General features: G+C 39.5%; 1 protein-coding gene across 1 annotated transcript in view; it reads left to right on the forward strand.

The window, feature by feature from the left end:
* Positions 1-24,263, forward strand: part of ITGA8 (integrin subunit alpha 8) — a 185,470-nt gene that overhangs the window by 100,202 nt on the left and 61,005 nt on the right. The window contains exons 14-21 of the mRNA XM_032880917.1: positions 2,531-2,576; positions 4,732-4,839; positions 10,985-11,040; positions 11,454-11,608; positions 12,832-12,969; positions 13,469-13,536; positions 15,360-15,507; positions 20,694-20,786. Coding sequence (XP_032736808.1) covers positions 2,531-2,576; positions 4,732-4,839; positions 10,985-11,040; positions 11,454-11,608; positions 12,832-12,969; positions 13,469-13,536; positions 15,360-15,507; positions 20,694-20,786 — 812 coding nt within the window. The remainder of the gene's footprint in view (positions 1-2,530; positions 2,577-4,731; positions 4,840-10,984; positions 11,041-11,453; positions 11,609-12,831; positions 12,970-13,468; positions 13,537-15,359; positions 15,508-20,693; positions 20,787-24,263) is intronic.

Consider the following 24,263-nt stretch of genomic DNA (forward strand, 5'->3'; position numbering starts at 1 on the left):
TGGCGATGTTCCTAGGAAGATGTTGCTGCGGCTGAGGTCAAAGAGGTTGCTGCCTGTGTTCTCAGAGGAGTCCATTCTTAAAACTCATCTTTTATGGAGTCTCTAATCTTGGTATATTAATATTTCACCACATTTGGAGCCAAAAACAAAGCACCTAATTCCTCTGGAATCTGTTTTCTTAATAGAACTCTCTTGTCTGGCGTCAGGCCAACAGACAGACATTAGGCTGAGGGCCACTGGTGTTTTTTGTAACTCCTGGAGAACGGTACACAGGGAGAACAGAATTCCCATTTCCACAGATCAGTAGCTCTTCCTCCTCAACATAGCAAAAATGCACAGACATGCCGGAAGAGATGAATGTAATAAGAAAAAATAAATGTGAAAATACTTGAGAAAGTTGAAACTGTGATACAACTTTAAAAATTGGTAGACTCGGTAACATTGGCTTCTGGCTTCAAAGACTGGACTCTTTGGGAAAGACTATTTTATGCCATAAGCCATAGCTGGTCACATTTTCTTTTTTCTTACTGTGTCTTTTAATCTCACAAAGAAAGAACTCCTCAAGACGAACTGGATTTGACTTCTTTGAACATTCGCATATGCGCTTTTTTAGCTATGGAGCTTTGAAGTCTAGTCTCAAACCTATGATCTGAATCTGATTCTGATTCTGTAAAACACAAGACATCTCCACTGTGGTTTTAACCTTGAAGATGTTGGAGTCCCTTTCCTTTAAAAAACAAACACTTTTAGTAAGAACTATTGTTGTCTTACGTTGTGGTCTTCCAGCACAGACATGAAGAAAAGGTTTAGAAAGCAAGCAGGTCATGGGAGAAATGGTCCAAAGAAACATTGCTAAGTGTGGAGGGAAGAAGGCCATGGGAAGGAAGATGGGTATAAAGCAGGTTGACACAGTGGGCAGCAGGAGCTTGGGACCTGCCTCCAGAGTTATCCCACCGGAGGGTAAGGAGGCGGCATTCCTTGTTATCGCCTGCTTCCATCCATCATTAGCTGAGAGCTCAGGCCAACGGCACTTCCGGCCTCTAAAGGGAATCACGTTTGCAGTCCGATGCTGCTCCTATATCCAGGAAAGGTGAGTGCCGAGGGAACATGGCTACAAATCATTTTCCTGTGCAAACTCCATTAAACCAATTTAATTCCTTGATCGGTTTTCCATGTGGACTGTCCAGAGATATTCCCCCCCCCCTTTTTTTTGTTTTCATTTCTGCTCTGCTAGGATTAACCACTTATAGTCTCAACTGTTATAAGTTTTCTTCTGTGGCCATTATTTCCACCTGGTGCAGTTTTCTCACATCAACAACTAAATTTTATACTACAGATTCAGCCATTGTCATTTGTGTGTTTGTTTCATTGCATCTACCAAGAGTAACCATTATGTATTAGATTTAGGAAAACAGACTGCTTTACCCATGTATTAGCCAAACACTGCAATGAATGTGAGTATTACCCCTCAGACAGCCTATGATCGTTCTGTTGCCCAACACCGTAGACCAGCCCCACCGCTCACCTAGTGTGGACTTCAGTGAATTTATAGGTTCACCTTCTTTTTTTTTTCTTTAAAGATTTTTTATTTCTGTATTTTTTTTAAGATTTTATTTATTTATTTGACAGAGAGAGATCACAAGTAGTCAGAGAGGCAGGCAGAGAGAGAGTGGGGGAAGCAGGCTCCCCGCTGAGCAGAGATGCAGGACTCGATCCCAGGACCCTGAGATCATGACCTGAGCTGAGGGCAGAGGCTTAACCCACTGAGCCACCCAGGCACCCTATACGTTCACTTTCTTAAGCCTCCATTTACCCACTTGCAAAATTGTGCAAAATAATGGAGGCTTCATAGCTTCTTGTTAGGAATAATTAAGGTCAATCCTTCTAAAGAATTCCTGGCCAAGAGTAAGTGTTCAACACATGCTATTTATTACTATTATTGTTGTTGTTGTTGTTATTCAAGATCATTATAATGACACATCAATTAGTTCATAAACTACAGACCACTTTGCCAAGAGGATACTCACTGTCCACACTATAAAGAGCAAATGGTTGTGTCAAAAGGAGGGAAGGTCAGAATGTCCCACTTTGTAATAAGACCAGCTTCGCAGAATCATTGCTAGAAGGGAAGGGAAAACAAGGTGCGTAACATGCCCGGTACCTACAGACACTAAAGGACATGGTTCTTCCCTTTCACTTTCCTTAAGATGTAGGCCTTCAGTCTACAACTTCATCTCCAGGATAGGAGAAATGGTATTATGATGCATTTTTAAAGCATTTCTAGAAAGTTGGCATTCCTGAGTCCAGAAGGGATTGAGAGCTACCAGTTTGCCTGTGCTACTGAGTTACACTGAGGTTCCAACATCCTTTCCAGAATGTCTTAAGGAAGGTGCAATTTGCTGCTCTTACCAGATGAGCCTCACTCTACTATCAGCATTTCGGGATGCCCTGTATGCTATTTATGAATAAGAGCTTAGATTTTTTTTCTACAAAACGTGTGCATGTGTTTTGAGTTTTTGTCTTTTTTTAGATTTAATTGTAGGTGCATTCGGAACAGGAAAAGTAGCTGTTTACAGGTACGTGGTTTGTGGCATGCAAATGTCCCTCTAATTGTTTCAAGTACATTTCCTTTTTGCCGCTAGTTTCGCCTTCAAGAGTATATCCCAGCTATTTACTCTGGAGAACATTTAGATGCTCTTTTTAACGTTTGGAGGAAGTTTTGCTCTCAACTGTTTGCCTTTCTTTCATCTCTCTGTCTTTTTAACCTCATACCTCATGACCAAACTTCCAGCCCCTACTAACATGTTAAATGAAGATATGAATCTTAGCAGAACTTATAAAATGAGGCATTCTTTAGATGTTACTATATCTGAATTCTCCTCTTTGGAAATGCATTAAAATGTGCTTATAGAAAAGGGGTACCAGTGGGAGGAGGTTTCTATAAATCAGGCATGAGACTAAGTTAGGGAATGGAATGTTCCCAAGAATTAATACTCCAAAAGCAAGTACTGAACAACAGTTCACATCTGACAGGTCTAGATCCAAAAGCCTAGCCATTCCACACACTCATGTGTAGGCTTGGGCAAGTCCCTACACCTTTCTGAGCCTCTGATTTTTTTTGTTTATTGAAGACTGGTAAAAATACTTGCTTTAGAAGTTAATTTTTGTGAAGAAGATTAAGTGAGAATCTGTAGGTAACATACACAGAATCGTAAGCTGCGAGTAGATAGTTGGTGCTCAAAAGTTATAGATTTTTTTTCTTCTTAAAAAAAAGTTTTATAGGAATTCAAATCATTAGATCAGGATATCAAAACAAAAGGCAGAGAGCAGCCCCGTGTGTTCTGGGCACATAATGCTAACATAGCCCAACCCCCAGAATGGTTCTAAAGTTAGGTCTCCTCAAGTAAGTGAGATTTTCCTCCTTCATCAGTCCCAAGACATACTCATAGACTGATGTATACCCATGACTCACCACTTCGGGTTAGAATCAGATGACTGGAAAGCTCGGGTGTCTTAAGTGTCTAAAGGATGGGGCTATGCTTACACTGTGGCCTTGATGATGCCCCACTCAGGGCTGATGAACTCATGAGCTAGTTGCTAAGGCCTAAATCCACCACCCCGTCCTCACTCCCTCCCTCATTCCTTCAATGGACATCAGCCCTACATCACAGTCTGAGGGCTGCTGCCAGCCTCCTCCCTCCCACTTTTTTTTCCTCATCGATATTTGCCCCAGTGATTATCTTGCACATCTAACTCACTCTTGCCCTCTGCTTTGTCAAGGACTGGAGCTAACACAATATTAAAAACAAAATTATGTAACAAAGCACAGATGAATAGTATAAAGGAGTTTAGGAAAATTCCCAAGGGAGCCCACTGTGGTAAGTCATGCCCTAAATATGCACCATCCCAAAGCGTGGCCCTCCCTCCCCTTAGAGGAAAACTTACCCAATGCAACATCATTTCACATTGTCATTGGGAGACCTGGCTCTTAGCTGTCCTACCTTGGAACAGGGCTTAAAAATTGCCCAGTCCCCTTCCCCAATGAGTTACTTGCTTGTCTCATTATTGCTACCTGAGTGGTGGTGAAAATTGAGTTTGCTGTACATTTAGTTCCTCTTCTCCATCCTGGCTGCACATTAGAAACACCTGGAGGGTTTGGTTCACGTGCCGACACCCAGCCCAGACCCCCGAGGTCTTTTGACCTCTTTGAGAACTCCTTGGGCGCTTCCAACACGCAGTCAGGATTGAGAACCACGGCTCCGTGTGGAGTATGCAAGAAACTTGTCAACTGCCCTTATGTGTTTAGCTCGATCGTCAAAGCTTGGATAGAAAATTATCCATCAAAATAAGAAAACCATCAGCCCATCAGGAAACAAAATTGGCCAAACTCAAGGACTTACAGGTGTGAGTGAGTAGAGAAGGATGTGTTTCCTCAGATATGAATAGAGCAGATCCCAGAGCGCGCCTCCCAGCAGTATCACACAAGTCCCCGGAGCGCACTCCGTCCTCCAAGCAGCTCCGTGGATGCAGTTTTGCTTGACGGACCCCCAGCATCCTTGATCTGTATTCATGGCGACCCCATGTGTTTTAAGGTAATGATTTAAGTCTGGAGCCCACCTATTCAGACAGGGAGACAAATTCTTGGCACAAAGGCTGGGGGCGTTGGCGGCGGCCTCTGAAAGTGGGGTGTCGCTCCCATGGCTCTTAAAATCCTGTGTGTTCTCCCTGCAGAGCAAGGCCGGTTGTGACTGTGGATGCCCAGCTTCTGCTGAACCCAATGATTATCAATCTGGAAAATAAAACATGCCAGGTTCCAGAGTCTCTGTCCCCTGTGGCCTGGTGAGTTCACTCAGTGCTTCTCAAACTCTGATGTGGATGCAAATCACCTGGGCCCCTTCGGGTAATGCCACTTCCGGGGTGGTGTGTGGGACTCGGGAGCTCAGAAAAGCCCCAGTTGGGTGTTAGGCTGAGGGTATGGTATATAAACTTGTCAAATCACTATTGTGCATGCAAAGCTGATGTAACATTTTTTCAACGATGCTCAAAGAATATCTTTAAGATAACAATATTCAGAGAGATTGAAGTATAAGCAGATATGATGAGGAGAACGGCAGGATACTTCTCAGTGTCAGAGAAGAAAGGTACAAACACAGAAAGGAGGAAAGCTAGAATATTTCTTGTACTAATCTGGAATGGGAGGCATGAAGGTACACTCAAGTTTTTCAATCTATATAGATAAAAACAAATACAGATAGAGGAAAAAAAATAGAGTTTTTCTTTCAAAAAGGCTACTTCCCTAATCTACAGGCTCCAAGTGAGAGAAGCATAAAAACATTTGTGGAAATTCCCAATGTAACAAATCTTAGAGATCTCTTTGGGATTCTTGGCATGCTTAAATAAATATCAACCAAACTGAAAATAGAATAAAATACCTTGACTCTTATATTTGCATATGGTTATGGATACCGCTTTCCAAACTTTTTTTTTAACAAGCTTTGGTTAAACCACTCAGTTTCCTGGGCTGAAAACACACGTCCATTTTGTAATTTAGTGTGCACAGTCAAAAGGCAAACATGATGGGGCGCCTGGGTGGCTCAGTGGGTTAAGGGCTCTGCCTTCGGCTCGGGTCATGGTCCCAGGGTCCTGAGATTGAGCCCCGCATCAGGCTCTCTGCTCAGCAGGGAGCCTGCTTCCTCCCCTCTCTCTCTGCCTGCCTCTCTGCCTACCTGTGATCTCTTTCAAGTAAATAAATAGAATCTTTAAAAAAAAAAAAAAAAGGCAAACATGATAAAAATAGCAATTTTTGTGCTCTCACCTCTATTGTTGTGGCCCTGATCTCATTATCATGAATATTAGTGGCATTGCAGATCCTCTGGTGAGCCATAGGAGAATACCACTTTTTTCACTTCTGAAAGTGTTCCTTCTTCATCTTGCTGGTCATCTGAAGGAACTACAAATGGAATTCAGTTGTAACAGAGCTTAAGAATATGCTACTTTGTTTCTCAATATGTGGGTCCTCAAGAGTCAGAAGTCTGTCATATTGGGTAATGCCAATAGGGTATATCCTCTGAAAAAAAATCAATAAATACTTGGAGTGTTTTGAGATTTGCCCTTATTTTCCAGAAGCTGTGGTCTAACTCAGACAGGATGTTCAGTTCCTGAGAATGTCAGAATGCTGAACAAATCAGGCTTGACCCAGAGAACTTACTTCCACCCAATCTCAGTGTGTTGTTGATGGCCTTTTGACAGGAGTTCATACCAAAGTCAAAAAGCCTTCCTGGGTAGAGGTCGGGGCTGGGGGTAGGGGTGTGAGGAGGACCCTGAAGAAATCTTTGAAAAAAATGTCTTTTGCTGGGCGCTCCCCAATTCCGGGAGGCGTGCCCTCTCCTTCACTGGTTTTTGAAAATAGCTGGGAAATGCCCGAAGCACATTTTTAAATGGTTTAAAACCATAAAGTATTATAATGAAAACCTGATCTGAGAAAATATGTGAAAGAGCCAGTGTCTGTCCTTACCCTGGCATGATTCACTGAAATGAACTGTGGGAGCCCCTTGAGCAAGAGTGCTAAGACTTCAGTATTTCCCCAAAGAGTCTGGTGTTCCCACAGTCACAACTGAATGGACCCTACTCGGGACGGGATGCTTTCAAGGATCTGAGTGTGGCACGCTCTGATATAAAGTGCTCTTTTGAACTAGATCACTTTTTCCAAGGCATTTTAGGTTTTGTTTTTTTTTTTAAATACAATTTAAGTATTTTTTAACAGATATGGGGTTTATTTGGTTTTATGGAAAGAGTATTACTTTGTTTCAAGAAAATGTTTCTTTTCCTGAGCTGTTTTCATTATTGCATTTAAATCATATTATTAAGGTAAGATGGAATTTGTTATGTGGGCAAATGAATAAATACATGTCTTAATAATAACTTTTTTCATTCTATCACATGCATTCTCTGAAAAATGTTTCATCTTCACATGCAAAAATTTAGAATTAATGATGGCTCAGGGTACTTGAAGATAAAAATTAACAGCTGGTTCAGTCTAGAAGGTGTTTCTCTGATACTTTTAAAATTTATTTTAGGAATTTAGGTCAGTATTTCCAAAATGATTGACAGGCATTTGTTGATTTGCTTTCCTAGAATTTTTGTCAGTATTTGATATAACCTTGTATTCTACATTTGAAAATCATTTAAGTGAAGCCTTCCTGGGAAATAGTTCTTTGCATCCATCAATGTAAATTTCTGTGTCTTTCAAATGGCTGTGTAGTTTTATAAAGTATCTTCTACTGGCATTTTCAAATTAGAAAAAAAGAATAAAACCAGCACAATAAATATTAATATTGTTATTAATCAATTAAAAAAATAAAAAGTATTTAGTAAAATATTTCATTTGACAAATGTGAAAGACCATCACTATCCACTTTTCAAATGTCAGAGAACCTTTTCCAATATGTCTACCTTTATGCAAAATATTTGCTGTCACTGAAATCAGATTAAAGTGCTTAGACTGAAAAATGAGGGATGCCTGGCTGGCTCAGTCAGAGAAGCATGTGACACTTGATCTTGGGGTCATGAGTTCGAGCCCCACGTTGGATGTAGAGATTACTTAAATTAAATAAACTTTTCTAAAAAATGAATTGCTTTGTACTTTTAAATCCTGTTTCGTATCCACCTCATTCTTTCTCCATCATGTGTGGCTATGCACGCCATTAAATAACAGTATCATTATTCCAACCGTGCATTGAGTCAGGACCAGTGTCAGAGGAATTGTCATGTATTGTCCTGACCTCTAATGTATTAGAAGCACTATAGGCAAAGTTTCCTTTAGAATTTGTGTGATGAGGGTTCTGGGTTGATTTAGTGCTTTTGTTCCAATCAGACCTTTCAGACTAAGGTACCATATGGAATGTGATCAAGTTTGCAATTTTAACTCTAATTAATTATAGATCACAGCTTTCCCTGACAACTCAAGGGTACTTCATAATTAGGTATAGACCTGTCAGTGGACCTAACTCTCTGATATATAAAACATATAGTGAATATATGTATATTTTTATGTACAACATGTGTTTTGCTAAATTTGGAATGAATATTTCAACAAAAACATTAATTCAAAAAAGATATACACACCCTTATGTTTATTGCAGCCTTATTTACAATAACCAAGATATGGAAGCAACCCAAGTGTCCATTAATAGCTGAATGGGTAAGGAAGATGTGGTGTATATATTTACAGTGAAAGAGTACTCAGCCATAAAAATTAGATTTTGCCATTTGCAACAACATGGATGGACCTAGAAGATATTATGCAAAGTTATTATAAGTCAAACAGAGAAAACAAATATCTTGATTTCACTTATATGTGGAATCTAAAAAGCAAATGAGTAAACAAAAGAAAACCAGAAACAGACTCCTACACAGAACAAACAGGTGGTTGGCAGAGAGGAGGGGGTAAGAGAGATAGGCAAAATAGATGAAGGAGATTAAGAGGTCCAGACTTCCAGTTATAAAATAAATAAGTCACAGTGATGAAAAGGACGGCATAGGGAATAGAGTCAATAATTTTGTTTTTAACTTTGTATGGTGATAGAGGGTAGCTACACTTATGGTGAGCAGTGAGTAAGATACAGAGTGGTTGAATCATCGTGTTATTTGCCTGAAACAAATATAACATATATCAACTGTATTTCAGTGATAAAAATTGTATTAATAATATTTTACTTATCAGAACTTCATAACATTGATATCTGATAGGATTATGTCTTTTTGTTTTAAGTAGGGTCCCTGCCCAATGTGGGGCTTGAACTCAGGACACTGAGTTCAAGAGTTATGTGCTCTACAGACTGAGCCAAGCAGGCACCCCAATAATACAAATTTTCTTGTATGGGCTATGATGAGTGCTGTGAAATGTGTAAGCCTGATGATTCACAGACCTGTACCCTTGGGGTGAATAACACATTCTATGTTAATAAAAATAATTTAAAAAAATAAAAAATAAAAATTTTCTTAAAAAGTGAATATTTTGGTTTGGTACTGTAAGATTTTGAGGTTTTCCTTTTAGATCAGAATAAAGTGCTTGGAATGTTTTGACTTGGCAACTCTTTTCTGTGAAAGACCTTTTTAAACTGGCAAGTGTAGGCTGAGGTACTGTTATTAATAACCCAGTAAGTTGTACCAGGTATTTTAAAGTTGTATGAACAAAGTCACAATCATCCAGTTACTGTTAGGGAGGTAACAAAGAGGAAGAACTAAGAAAGAAATATAGAACAGCACTGACACGTAATTGATATAATTCATAAATCACCTAACATCATTTGTCCACCAAACACTTTCTCACAAAGAAAAAACAAGGTCCAACTCCAGAGCTTTAATTTACTTCTTTTCCAAAAACTTCATTGCTTTTGAATGGTTCATGTTCAACAAAATACCATACATAAAATTATTTTAATTCACATAGGCTGATGATTTCATTACAAAGAGGAATTTCTCTTGTAAAAGTTAATGAACTTTGTCTCTGATTTTGACAAGTAACCAGGTACTTCCAAAAAAAAGTGGGACACAGAAAAAAAATTTTGATTTTGAAAGCTAGACATGCTACAAAATCTAAAGATAGGGTTAACTTCCATCTTTCTTAAATAATTCTAATTGAAGTAGAAGTGGGCTGGAATTTGTGATTTCTCAGGGGAAGGGATCCAAGCACTTGTAACAGCAGACATCTCAGGAAACTATTGGCTTAATGGCATGTGGCAAATTATTTACCCCGAAGGGAGACATTGACTGAGGTCACGGCAGATAGATGAGTCCCAGATGTGACACATTTTCATTATATTCAATGCAGGAAGCTGACACATAATTAAAGTATGATTAGGGCTTATTTACAGTTTTGGGATGCTGTTGAAATATTCAAATCCCACTGTGGTACGTTATTAGTAAAATCGTTAAGACTGTCTTTGAGTCATATTTAAATATTTTCTTATAGTTTTAATTTCTTCAGAATGTGAAAAAGCCCCATCTCAGATACTGGCTTGTGAGGGCCTGACATTTTTCAGGAAAGATGTGAGCACATGCTGCAAAGCCAGGTAGAGACCACTGGTCATTTCTCCTTCCCTCTTTGGCCACAGAACAGGTCCCAGGGCAGGTCATCCTACAAGCTGTGGCGACATCTCTCTGGATTGAGTTTAGGTCATGTTCTAGGCAAAACCATATAGTGTCTCTTGTGCACCTCTGCCCTCTTTTTACTGTGTCTACACACCACATCATTGTGTCTACCTACCTGGAGACAGCCTTCCTCCGCTTCTCATGTTCTTTTTCTCTCCCTCCATCTCACCCCACCCTCCTGTAGGATCTCTGCCTCAAGTTGTACCTACACCCAGCAAGTTAATCACCAAGTTCCCTCCTCCTCCTAAGCCGAGTGGGGATGTGGCTTAATCATCCATGGTGCTCCACGCTTCTTAGGGTGAAATCCAAACTCTTTAACATGACTTTTCAAAGCCTTGTTCCCTGCAGACTAACCCAACCAGCCTGGCCTCCTTGGGCTTCCCCACCTTGCTCCAACACTCTAACCAAACAGAATTCCTGCGGGTTCCTCAAATGGACTCATGTTCTTGCTCAACCCCAGGCTCTGTACTGCCTAATTCTTCCCTCCCTAACAAAGGGGAAGTATTCATATGTATTTATGGAACAAAAGCAGCAAGTAATTGATTACTTAATCCACTAATTAAATCAATTACCTTCTAGTAATACTTTAAAGTATTATTTTCTGATATATTAATGTTACCCATCTTAATTCTATGAGTGTTGTGGTACACTGGTGGGATAGATAGATAGATCTTACAAATATATGTATCTTTAAGTAGTTGTTTTTGTGTATAATGAGAAGTACAGAGGAAAAATGATGTATTCATTTTATCTTGGGTGAGATAAAGTAAGATCTCTACTTCAGATTCAAAACTTTACTAACCAATACATTATTGACTATTATTTTCCATAGCTTCTCTTTAAGAGTATGTGCATCTGTAACAGGCCAGAGCATTTCAAATACAGTAGGTGAGCATGTTTTCATTTCTACACTCCTCCATTATGCCAGGCGAAACTCACAATAAGCATTTCTCGGCACAGACCATGGAAAACTTTGAAAGAGTCTTTTTTTTAATATGAAGATTTCTACTGTATATATGGAAACATCTATACATAACTATTACTTGAATGATTGGCATTAATATTATCTGCAAAAAGAAATATAATAATGGGGGGGCGGGAAATGACTGTGTAAAACCATGACAAGTTTCTCAGCTTTGAGAGTGTTTTCTCAAACTTTTTTCAGCTTGTGTATTGTTTTTGATCCAACTATGAAAACAATGTTTTCTGAATAAGCAAGTTGAAATAGAAATTCATTCGAGCGCTGCATTCACGGAATACTTTTCCTTTCCCGATTGTGTTTGCTTTATTTCTGTCCCTAGGTCTGACTGCAGAGGTGCACTTGGACGCCCTGAAACAAAAAGGAGCCATAAAGCGCACGCTCTTCCTTGACAATCATCAGTCACATCGCATCTTTCCACTCCCCATAAAGTGGCAGAAGTCCCTTCAATGCCAGGATTTTGTCGTTTACCTCCGAGTAAGTGTTCCAGAATCTCCTCTCTGGCCTCTAACATTCAGATTCAAATTCCAACCATTTTTCTCTAGTGACTCATCATACTTGTGGACAGATATCCACGTCTATTTTCCTTTTATAGGAGCAAACTTTATTATAAGGTCCCTTGCCCTGTTCTTGTGCTCCGAGGCAGCTGACATGATGGCGTGTGGCTGTTTACTCCTGAGGCTTCTTTCTGTTTTGCACATTATCCTGATGCTGGTACTAACTCAGGTGGTTTTCATTTCTCACTGCCTCCCTCCCATAACACCATAAACGTTAAATGCCATTTATTTGAATTTTTCTCCTACATGAATATGTTTGGCCAGGTGTTATCAACATGCATTTCAGAGCCAACTTGGGAAACGTTTAGGCAATTCAACATTTTTATTGAAAGTCATTTATAATTATATTTTTAAAGAAATGTATATTGACAATAACTCCAAAGCCCACCATGAAACAGAAGAGCCAAAATATGTGTAATACTATTACTCCAGCTTCTTAGCAGTTGTGGGGTTTATCACACACACTCTGTCTCTCTCGTTTAGTCTCCTCCCTGAGCGGACTTAGTGAGGGGGTGAGAGAACCCAGTGAGGACAAAGTTCACAAACGTGCTCTGGAATGTTCTAGAATGAAAAGCTGGGCACATGACCCTTAAGTCTCATTATGACCGTGACTGTCACACATCTGAAAGTGGCATTTCCTCTGCGTGGTCTGAGGTGGTCCTAAGTGCTTAGGGCCTTTGCTTGTACTACCCTCTTCACCCTAAAGGGAACGGTTTCATTTTCTGAGGGAGTTCAAGGGTGCTAAAGGTGTTTTGAAGTTCACGCAAACTTAAAGAGATGACAAGAAGGGGAGAATCAAGATGTTTTCTCCCCCTGAGCCCAATTCACAAAACTTTTCATGACATTTATTCCACATATAAGTACGTTGTTTTCCTTTGCAATTTGACTCATCTATGTGGGAACCTGAAGACTGCCTCTTGAAGCATGTACTTCCATGATGCCTCAGCCCTAAACGATTTCATCCCTGAACATACATTAATTACGCTGCCTACTGTATCGCACACGAACCTAAGCTGGCTGCCATGATAATCACCTGATCGTTCACTTCCACTGGCTGAAGTCAAATGTCGCCTGCCTTCCACAGACTAACATCTTGTAGCTATTTCCCGGAGCCTTCCTTGAGTGTATGATTATTTTCCCTAGGATGAAACTGAATTCCGAGATAAATTATCTCCAATCAACATTAGTTTGAATTACAGTTTGGATGAATCCACCTTTAAAGAAGGCTTGGAAGTGAAACCGATATTGAATTACTACAGGGAAAACACTGTGACCCAACAGGTAGGTCCCTGACAACCCTGGATGGTTGATTCCCAGTCAGGCCCTGGGCAATGCTCCTGTGACCTTAAGACCAAACCCAGCCACTTTTGTCTGCATTCCTGCACACCAACTCGTCCCACTGGGGAGATTTTCCTAACGTGTTTCCTGAAACACTGCATCATCGTGTTTTGAGAAGCCCTTCGCCTTGTGCAACCGAGATTTACTTTATTCAAACTGTGGCTATGAGGGAAGCAATACGGTCTGTGATTCTCCAAACACGGCCGGAGTGGCCTCCTTTAGAGACACCACAGAATGAATGGGAATCAGGCTATTATGTCAATTCGGCTGTTTTGGGACATCACTGCCTTGGCTACGGTGTCTAGTGGGGCAGAAGCATGCCGAGCGAAATGAAGGCTTTGGTTCAATTTGTGGACTCATTCATACTTTCCAAAAAAAAAAAAAAAAAGGCTGCGATTCAGGTTTTCCCAGATTATTCCTGACGGCTGTTTGCACAACACAGGCTCACATCCTCGTGGATTGTGGAGAAGACAACGTGTGCATTCCTGACTTGAAGCTGTCAGCTAGACCGTAAGTTTAAATAAATAAACGTGTACACTTTATCTAATGGAATACAGGTGTTTATTTAAACCTTCTCTGGAGAAAGTATACACTTCCAACTACTAATACTACTACAAAAAAAAAAAATACTCTGCGTGAAATTCTTGAGCTTGGCTACACTTTGGGTTAGCCTGTGTTTTAGATCAGTTCTTTGTCACTGGTGTCAACCGACACACTCTAAGATTTTGCCATCTTTCAGCAAAAGTAGGGGGGAAAAGTGCTGTTCAAAGTGAACTGCTCTTGGGGGTTGGTCATTCAGGTTGTCCATACTTGCCTCAGTCCTGGGAGCAGAAGACTCAGGCTGATTCTACCTACACCTAACCCAAACCAGCTTTTTAAGCACCTCATGATTCAGAATCATCCTTAAAATTGCCAAAATGAAATTGATTTTTTAATTTTCTGGAAAAAAAAATTAATAGCATTCTGTGGAGTAAAGCAGAAGGTGTCCCAAAATCAAATTAAGAATCTAAGTACTGGGGCACCTGGGTGGCTCAGTGGGTTAAGCCTTTGCCTTCGGCTCAGGTCATGATCCCGGGGTTCTGGGATCGAGCCCCGCATTGGGCTCTCTGCTCAGCGGGGAGCCTGCTTCCTTTTCTCTCTCTGCCTGCCTCTCTGCCTACTTGTGATCTCTGTCAAATAAATAAATAAAAATCTTAAAAAAAAAAAAAAGAATCTAAATCCTTCAGGGCATCTGGGTGGCTCAGTGGGTTAAGCATCTGCCTTTGGCTCAGATCATGATCCCTGGGTCCTGGGACGGAGACCAGTGTCAGGTCTCCTTGCTCAGCAGGGAGTCTGTTCCCTCTCCTTCTGCCCCTCCTCCCTGTTCATGTTCTCTTTCTCTCACCCTCCCTCTCTCTCTGAATAAATTAAAAAAAAAATCTTTACAAAACAACCCCCCCCCAAAAAAAAAAGGAAAGAATCAAAGGGCTTCCCAGTTGTCTGCAATGGGGAGTCCCCAGTCTAGCACTGGTAACTGGTCTGCATTTTGTTATGGAAAGAAATGAGAGCAAGATAAAACATCCTCTGTGGGGAAAAACAGATTCATGCTCCTCACCCCCAACACACACACACCCAAAGTCGATCCCACTGCCAGTGTTTGAAATCTGCTTGGCAACCTGTCAGGGGATTTTTTTCCCTGAACTTCCCAGTTTAGCCAGTATCCAAGGCAATAGCTTTGATTAAGGGTCAAAAGTGGCAAAGGCATTTCCAAATGTTGGCTCAGTTTGAGGTTTGAAAAGGAATTTCCTCAGAATCCTCAATCAGCTATTTGATATTTTACCTGCCTCCTTCTTCTCTCTTACGCTCACCTGGCATTCACACCACCCTCCCTTATTCGTTTCCAAAAGGTCTCTCCCTTTTCTCCCATTGTTCATCTTCCTGTTGGGTGTGTTCAGTGATGTCCCAGAGCTGTCTCATCTTGCCTTGTGAGCCAACTGTCACATTTCCTGGAATTTTTGCTGGCAGATTAAGTAGGTCAGTAGCCTGAAATTGACCACAGTGGGAAGATTTACACCACTGGAATCAGCAAATGAAGATTTCAGAAATTGAAATCAGCTACAAATTGGTACGCCCCCGCCCTTTTTTAGAGCTTGTTGTTAAACATTACCAGGATGTTTTCCTGCCCTAGAGATGCCGTTCTCTTAGTTCTTCTCACCAGCTCCTCATGAAGAACTATCTTCTTGTCCAAGTCTTATATTCCCACATCTTTCTCCTTTTCTTCCAAGTCTTTAAATAAAGTAACTATGAATCCAGAGAAATATGGTACCTAATATTCCCTTTAAACTGCATTTTAGAGATAAGAGTCAGGTCATCACTGGAGATGAAAATCATCTTACGCTCATGATCAATGCAAGAAATGAAGGAGAAGGTGCCTATGAAGCTGAACTCTTTGTGATGATACCAGAAGAGGCAGACTATGTTGGGATTGAACGCAGCAACAAGGTAATGCCTTGCCCATTATTCAGAGTAGAAAAGAGCTAGTTATATATTTGAAGTCAAATCAATGTTAAGTCGAGCCATCTTAGCTGAGACTTTCTTCCCAAATAAAGGAGGATGAAATGGCACCTGACTTTGATCATCAAAATAGCAATGAGCCAGGAAGGAGAGTGGTCTTAAGCAGTATTCAAATCTTTCTTGGCCATAGTGCAGAGATAAATTGGCCAAAGATGGAGAGCTGAAGCAAGAAAGAGCCTACAACTGGCTGAAGGAGAAGCTCGCTAATGCGATCTATGGGTTGATTCCCCTGCTAACTCCCACCCTCGCTGGCTATTTTCAGGTCTTTGTTTTTAGTTCCTTTGCGCTTCAAGCAGGCCCCAGGAGGTCTGGTTTTCATTATTGCTTACGGAGGAAGGTCCAACCAGTCCCAGCTGAGCACTGATAACAGCCCAGACAGGCAGTGGAAAGGAAACACATTCATTTTTTTCCCCTTCGTGGCCCACCTTTTTGGGACTGGGACCAAGAAAAGCCAGGTCTTCATCATTTGTCGGTCGGGCAATGCCACCATTTATTAAACTGACAACTGCGTTTTTTAATGATCTTTCCTTATCAGACCATGAATCTTCCTCCTCGGGGCATTCTAAGGTTCTGCTGTGTTTTTAACCACTTGGTCTTAAAAGCCATTATAAATACACTGCAGGATAACGGAGAGTTCCTTGTCTTGAGAAATGTACAAACTGGGGAAGAGACCCAGCCTAACACCCTTTCATGGGAGCCAATCACGATGGGACTCCCCTTCAGGAATTGCTGATAGGTTTGCTTCTTTAGCTACGATTTGTATACTGTCTGCTGGTTGCCAAATACCACAGACTCTGAGGAGTTTGAGCATTCGAATGACTAAATATTTCAATGAAGAATAATTCCCCTAAAGAGATGTTAGCAAATTGTTGTGATGTTGATACTTTATGGGCATTTAAAAATGTAAGGAATGTAAAATTCTCTACTTATACCTCTACTCTTGTGGTTTATGTGTTGGTTAAATTATCTTCTTAGTAAAAAATTAAATCCAGGTGAGTAATAATCATGTATCTTTGGCAGTCATAAAAATCACATGTTTCTGTTGCAGATTTGTAGAAAAATATCACCTATACCCACTCACATGCAAATACCATATAAACAAAAAAGTTCAAGTATGTTATTTTTTTAAATATTCCAGGGCTCTACTCCTATTTTCATTTGATTCCTTCATGGCCCTCCACCCCTGACTTCATGAAACAAAGCATCTATTCTAAAATGTTCTTTTAGCAAAACATCCAGTTTACTGTTCACTTTGTTGCGTGGAAAATACGGGAGAAACTTTATCGCTTCTATCTTTGGCTGTAAACATTACAACAGACATTATCCATAATCTCAAAGAAGTCTTTAACTATTGTTCTTCCATCAGTTTCCCTTGGGCAGAGATTTTGCTCAGTCTATGAATTTCACATGACTAAGCCACATTCTAATTTTTTGTTTTATTTTGTTTTTAAGCAGTTTGAGGTTTGTGTACTTTTTTATTTAAACGCAGTTCAAGGTTTTTTTCTTTTCTCTTTTTTTTAGACATTTTTATCCAGGGGGAAACATATTAGGATTATCTGATTGCAAGTTTTATTATTCTTTTGTTGAAAACTTCATCTTTTTGAAAATATAGATGCTGACCATCTTTCTCTGGAAACCTTCACTGAGCCAGACTTCATACTTCCCTTTGGTGACTTTTTCTGAATTCTTCTAAGAATAAGGGCCTATGTACTTTATATTATGATTCTTATTGATATTATTACTGTTGTAAAATATATACAATATAAAATTTTACCATTTGGGCCACTTTTTAAATGTGAGGTTCAGTCACATTAAGTACACCCACATTCTGGTGCAACACCCAGCACAGAACTTTTTCATCTTACCAGATGGAGACCCTGTACTCCATCTACACCCAACACTAAGGCCCTCTTCCCCCAGCCCCTGGTAAGCACAATTCTACTTTCTGTCTATGAACTTGGCTATTTAGGAGACCTCCCATACTGCATTCCTCTGCCTCATTCCCACCTCACAGTCAGCATGTCCAGAACTAGGCTTGCCATCTTCCCACACTCGTGCTTCTCCCCCACTCCCATTTCCTGTCCCAGAGGACCAGTAACCACCTTGTTTCTACAGCCCACTCCGTCCCAGACTCTCCAGTTCATCTCCTCTCTCCACCTACCCACCACTCTCACTGCCTTCATCCGGGCTGACGTGATGACAACAGTCTCCTAACTCATCTCCCCCGCCTGCCTGCCTTTGCTCTGCTCCCCAGAGGGGTAGTCTTCTCCCTATCCTATGCAAATCTGACGCTATCTCTTCTTGCTAAAAAACCCCATTGCTATTAGGATAATAACCAAATCCCTTCAATAACTGCAAGGACCTCAATTCTGTCACTCCTGTTCACCCCTTTAGCCTCATTACCAGGCTTCCAGTCCTTACTTTACCCCACACCCTAAATTCCAGCAGGACTGACTTTGTCTCCCGTTTCTATAATACCCACGTGCTCTCTTGCCACAGAGACTATAGCTGCTGTTCCTTCTCTCTGATGCACCAACTCCACTCCCTCCTCCCCCTTATCGAGTTTCCTTCTTTCTCTTTATCCTTCAGACTTCATCTGGGTCATGATTGAAGCTGCAGACATTTATTGAGCAATTGAGATGGGCTGGGCACTGCTCTGAGATCTTATATGGATTTAATTTACTTAATCCTCATAACAGCCTGATAGAGAAACAGCAAGTCTGTCGGTATGCCCTACTTTAGAGACAAGGAGAAATTCAGCAACATGCCCAAGGTTACAAAGCTAGTATGTAGCACAAGTGAGACTCACACATCCACTGTTAGGTCTGACCCCGGGCTCTGAACCACTGATCTGCACTGCCCAGCTTTGACGTCACTTCTTTCAGGTGGGGCTTTTCTGGTCCTTAAATCTAGGTGCACAGCCTCCCCTATCACTATAACGCTCTCCTATCATAAAACTCAAAATGATTATGTTTCCATTCCTTGTTACAATTGCTTGTGATTACTTATTATACTTGTTAGGCTCATTGGAAATTCACTGAGAACAAGGGATCTTTTTATCAATGACTGGCAAACAGCAGGTACACAGTAAATATTTTTAGTAAATGAATACTATCTTAAGAGCTATAAATGGATTAGAGCAGGAGTGTCCCTGGAATAGCTAAGGAAAATAATCTAGAAATATGTAGGAAAACAATCATTGTTTCACTCCGGGAAAGGAAATAAAGGTTAAAAAAAGAAAAAGGGTGGGAGGTTCTGGGGTAAGAAAAGATCTTTGATTGATGTGAAAAAAAGTTATTTCTAGGAAGTTGAAAAAAATGTACATATAACTTTTAACCTTTAGATAAGATAAAATATTTACTATAGAAACTAGTCCTTGAATTATATTAAAAAGACTCATGGACATTTTGAAAAGATTTTGCTGGGTTCTTTTTTCTGTTTTCAGGACTGAGTTAATAATTCGAACACAAAATTCTCTCTGTGCAATTAGGGTTAGTTACAGAACCTTAAGAATTTATCCATTCTAATTCTACCTTCCAGAGGAGAGACTGTTAACAGGTTTTTGAAACTATGTTTCTTAGCTGCTTAGGATAGCATTCAGGTTGTTTGGAAAGAGCAGGTATTAAATTGCCTCTAGATACCAGTCATTCACTCTTTCTTATGAGTGGGCATGCCTCCCTGGTTGATTACAGGAGGGAGGATTTTATAGTTACTTGGGTTTCTGTCTGTGTCATTTCAGACTCCTCTTAGGAAGTAGTGGGTGTATCTACCATTTGCGACCATTACCATCTGTATCTACCATTTGCTACTTTGTGCCCAGCACTGTCCTAGGCATTGGGAATAGAACAGATACAAACCCCCACCCGGGCTGCCCCCGGTTCCCCTGAAGTTAATTTTCTCAAAGCATATGATTTACTCAGAAAACACCTTACCTGGATGTGTTTTCTTGGCACTTCTTTGTTTTTGGTGTTGGATCTTAGTTTTTCTGAATTAAGTGGAAAGAATGGAATGGAGGATGGTTTCTGAAACTTATGTGAAAAGTCACATTACTTCCTTAGATGAAATTTCAGTAGAGCTGACAGATGGACCAATGGTCCTCATATTCAGAACTCTCTTCCTTGGACCTCTCCTGGGGCATAAATTCCCAAAAGGTTGCTCCTTTGTGAAAGTCTTCATATTGCAAGCTTATCTCTGGGAATGGAACGATGGGTCACATTAGTGGCTCTTAATAAATTAGGGGGAAATAATGGGCGGACATTTGTAGCTATTGCCAAAAGTGGAGTAGGGCCATAGGCACATTAGGTTTTGACAAATGGAAAGGGGCTCAGGGTGGAGAGCAGGTATGGATTTCAAGGTGGCTGGGGTAGCGTGAAGACAAGAGGTAGAGCTGGAGTGGAGGGAAGGAGTTCAAAGATAAAGCTCCTTTACTTCTCCCTCTTATCTGGTGTAACCTTGATAACTTGTCCAGCACACAGTTCTAAATACCTCTTCAAACTTGAGTTTTTATACTTTCTAATGAAAATAGGATATAGGGGGAAGAAGGGAGACAGGAAGCCCTGGGTAAACATCAAAGTATTCTCCCTTCCCATCTGAAGTATTTAGAGGATGGAACTAAGATTAATAGTGTGTAATCTCAAACTGGGACCATGGTGTGTAGGAATTTGTGTTCCAAGCGGATCCCTTACAAATGCTCCTTGAGTCATACGATGTCCTCTATTAATACCTGTCTATTAATACCTGTCATTTCATTTATTGTAAGAATAAATTTGTTCAGTGATCTTTACTTACCTGTGATCTTTAAGGCCCAAATTTAACATTAGCAATAGTGAAAATATTTCTAAAATGTTCCTTATTTTATATAGTAGGCATTTTCCTCCTCAGGGAAACACATTAACTATGTTTACCAATCCAATTTCTTCTTATAATAAAAATTTGATTTTTTTTTCTCTCAAGTGTCTCTTCTGAGTTAATGGTCACATATGAATTCTTGGGCACAGTTGCCCGCACAGGTGTTTGAAATCAAGAGAAGCTTCCCGGCCCACCGCATTGCCTTTGGGACAGGATGTAACTTATTTGCCCCCTGAGCTCTACGCTGGTGTTCTTTCCCATTGCAGGGGCTGCGACCACTGAGCTGTGAGTACAAGATGGAAAATATAACCAGGATGGTGGTGTGTGACCTTGGGAACCCTATGGTGGCTGGAACAAATGTAAGAGAAAACCAGAAGCCCTTACTAAGGTCTAATTGAATTTTAAAGAGAGCTAGTACAAAGCTCCCCAATTAGTACTCAGCAGGTTAGCACCTGGCAACTAAAACAAATTGGGCAGGAAATTACCAGGGTGGTGAACTGAGCATTATATCCTATACAGAGAGGGACTCTGAGGTTAAAAACACAAAAAGATGAAGACTTTTATATGCTTTCTCTTTTGACTTTACTCTTACTTGTCTTTTAGATGCTTTATGAAGATATTTTTGCTACACGTTTTTTCTTGGGATATTTTTTTCTTCAAATGTGACTGCAATTTTTTTCTTTGTATTCAGTAAATGATTTTAAAAATAACATAATTAAAGTTTTTAGCAAAGATGATTAAGCTTCTATTTTTGATATGCCTCCCATATGAATATCATTCATAGTATTTTTATATTAAAGTGTTACTATATCCCAGATTTTGAGTTAGTTTTGCCAGGTCTATATTTTCCATGCACTTTAATTGAAGAATAATATAGAAAATTGAAGCAAGAGAAACAAAAGAGTTAATAATGATCTATAATGTGCTTTTGATAGAATAAGGACATGTTTTTCTTCTTTTTCTTTGTTTCCAGATTTCGGAAATTTTCATTCAGGATTACTTGTGGACAATAAGTTTATTTTATTCAATAGCCATTTAAATACACATAGTAACTTCTTGTAATAAATATCTCAGTGGGAATACTTATTATGAAGTCATAAATCAGAAGAAAATTCTGAAATCTGCAAATACTGCATAATTAAATGTTGCATAAACTAAAAATACATAGCCCTGCTTTAAAATAAATAGTTATGATTATCAGTAAAGTGGCCTATTTGAAAAAAAAATTATAAAAATTTATAATTGCATAGGTTTTTATTAGAATAGCTTCCCAAAGTATATTCCAAAGAGTACTGATCCCTTGAAATAAGGCTTTAAATAAGTTCTGTGGTCACTGCTGAGTATCATATCTGCCTTTGGGGCAATCAGGTGCACTTTTACATTTTAAAGATGCTGAGCAGTCCTTCAATAAATAAACCTTTTAACCCATGATCTCTCACACTTATTTGAGCATTTGAAACTATCAAGAAATATCTATTCTGAATTCATACTTTAGGGTATTGTGCTAGAATAATATTTTTGCTTTTCTATACCCTAATAAACTTTATTCCACTGATCCCAGATATTTACAAAGTGTGCCAAGCTATAGTCTAGTAAATTCACTTGCTGGGTCAAAAAAAAAAAAAAAAGTAAATATTTAAATGCAAGATAAAATGTTATAAGTAGATTTTTATTAGCTAACATGAACTGATTGCCCTCTGTGTTACAAACCCATCACTGGATTTTTTTTTTTTTTATGTTATCTCACTTAAATTTTCAAAGCCAACAATCCCATGAGCTGAGTATTTCTCTTTTGTTATAGATGAAGGAACTGAGAAATGTCAAATAAATTTCCCAAAGTCACACAGGTAATGAATGACAAAACCAAGGCTTAAACCAGGACTGAACACAAAGTCCATGTTCTATCCAGTCTGCAAAATTCGGAAAAGTACTTGGATAAAAACTAATGAATAACAGATGAGTTGAGATTTTTAAATGAAGCCATGAAATATAGAATGGGATTTCTAAGCTAAGAAGTTAGAACATTTTTCATTTGAATCCTTTTATCTAAAAACTCTAAGTCCTTTTACTAGTTTCCAAGGAAACTCGAACCACCAAGTTTGGTGTGAAAAGAGGTCTACCCAAGGCCCAAAAGGAGGATATTGACATGGTAACAACAGTGTTTGCATCTAGAGGTGACCAGGCACTCATTCCTTTTTCAGTATTAAAAATGTTAAATGTAAACCAGAGATCATCTAAGATAATTAATAGCTAAAAATAATCTTGGAAAAAAAATTGCCCACTGGTGACATTCCAAGTGGAGGGTAAAAATGGCAGTGTGGTCTTAACCACAAATGTGTTTATGTGACCGGATGTCAGTCCATTTTACCAGCAAATAATTTTTGGAAGTCAAGGAAGTAAATTGTTTGTATTCATTTATCTGTGAGGTCTATAGTGGAAGAAACCTAATAGCTTTCTTATCTCACCTTTTAATGCCCTTAAATACATCACATTTTTATTGTATTCTGTTTTGTTATAAAACATTTTGATTTATTTACTTCTTCATTTTGTATTTAAAAAAATAGTCTCAGTGGATTGTAGTAAAATTCCAAATGTAAAAGCAGTCCTAAATATTAAAAAGCATTATAAGTCACCAGGTCCATTTATTTCAGTCCCAGTATTTAAAAAAAAATAGTTTTCAAGTGACTTTTTATTTTAATTGAATAAAACATTCAAGGCAGGGCACCTGGGTGGTTCAGTTGGTTAAGCATCTGCCTTCGGCTCAGTTCATAATCCCTGACTCCTGGGTCAAGTCTAGCATAGCATGAGGCTCCCTGCTCCTCAAGGGGCCTGCTTATCTCCTTCCCTTGGCCTGTTGCTCCCCCTGCTTGTGCTCTCTCTCTGGCAAATAAATAAATAAAATCTTTAAAAATAACTCAAGGTAATATTCAGAAGTATTACTTCTGATTTTTAAGTAGTGATGTCATTTTCATATAATATCTATAGTGATATAATATGTGTGCCAATAGGACTAATAAAAACTTGCAAAATCTCTCAATCAGGAAATCTTTCAATCCAAAAAGTAGTGGTTCCACAAAGGCTCTTTAGAATCAGTGCCCAGAGATCTAGTGTTTGATTCTAGTTGAAAACACATGGGTTTCTTACTGATATGAAATTGTCACATCATTGTTGTATCTTTGTCCCAGGATGAATTGTTCTATAATAAACACCAACATAGCCAGGCTTCACCACAATACAGTAAGATCCCCATCACTGGAACTGGGCAAACAATAGCACATTCTCTCACATCATTCTTTCAACCATTTTTATTGTACCCCTTCTGTATGCCTGATGCTAAGCTAGAGTCTCACAATATCAAGATGAAAATATACAATCCCCATTCAAAAAGAAACTCAAAAGTAGCAATATCAGAGGTTGAGTGATAGGAGAGTAACAAAGAAGGAGATAGGGAATAAAGAGAAAATTTCTGCCTGACCTGGCCTGTGGGATCAGACAGTATATTGCAGGAGGATCTCTTGTCCTGATTTTTGAAGCATGAGTAGAACCTCTTCAAGTAGAAAAAGTAGGAAAAGTTTTAAGAGGTTTCCAAAGAAGAGAGAAGTTTATGTGCAGAGTCCCCGGTGTCTGACTGAAAATCACACATTTGTTAATATAAAGGAATTCATCATGGCTTCGGCATAAGGATGCATGGGCTTAAAAATTAGACACACCTGGGCTTAAATCCCAGTTTTGCCATTTAACAGTTGTGAAACCTGGACGAGTCACACTGAAATGGGAGAATCCCCATGTTTAGGACTATTTGGAGCAGTGCAATTATATGACGCTACTAGGGAAGT

This window comes from Lontra canadensis, unplaced genomic scaffold, assembly GCF_010015895.1.
Source record: "Lontra canadensis isolate GAN:19392208 unplaced genomic scaffold, GSC_riverotter_1.0 scaffold72, whole genome shotgun sequence".
Classification (NCBI taxonomy): domain Eukaryota; kingdom Metazoa; phylum Chordata; class Mammalia; order Carnivora; family Mustelidae; genus Lontra; species Lontra canadensis.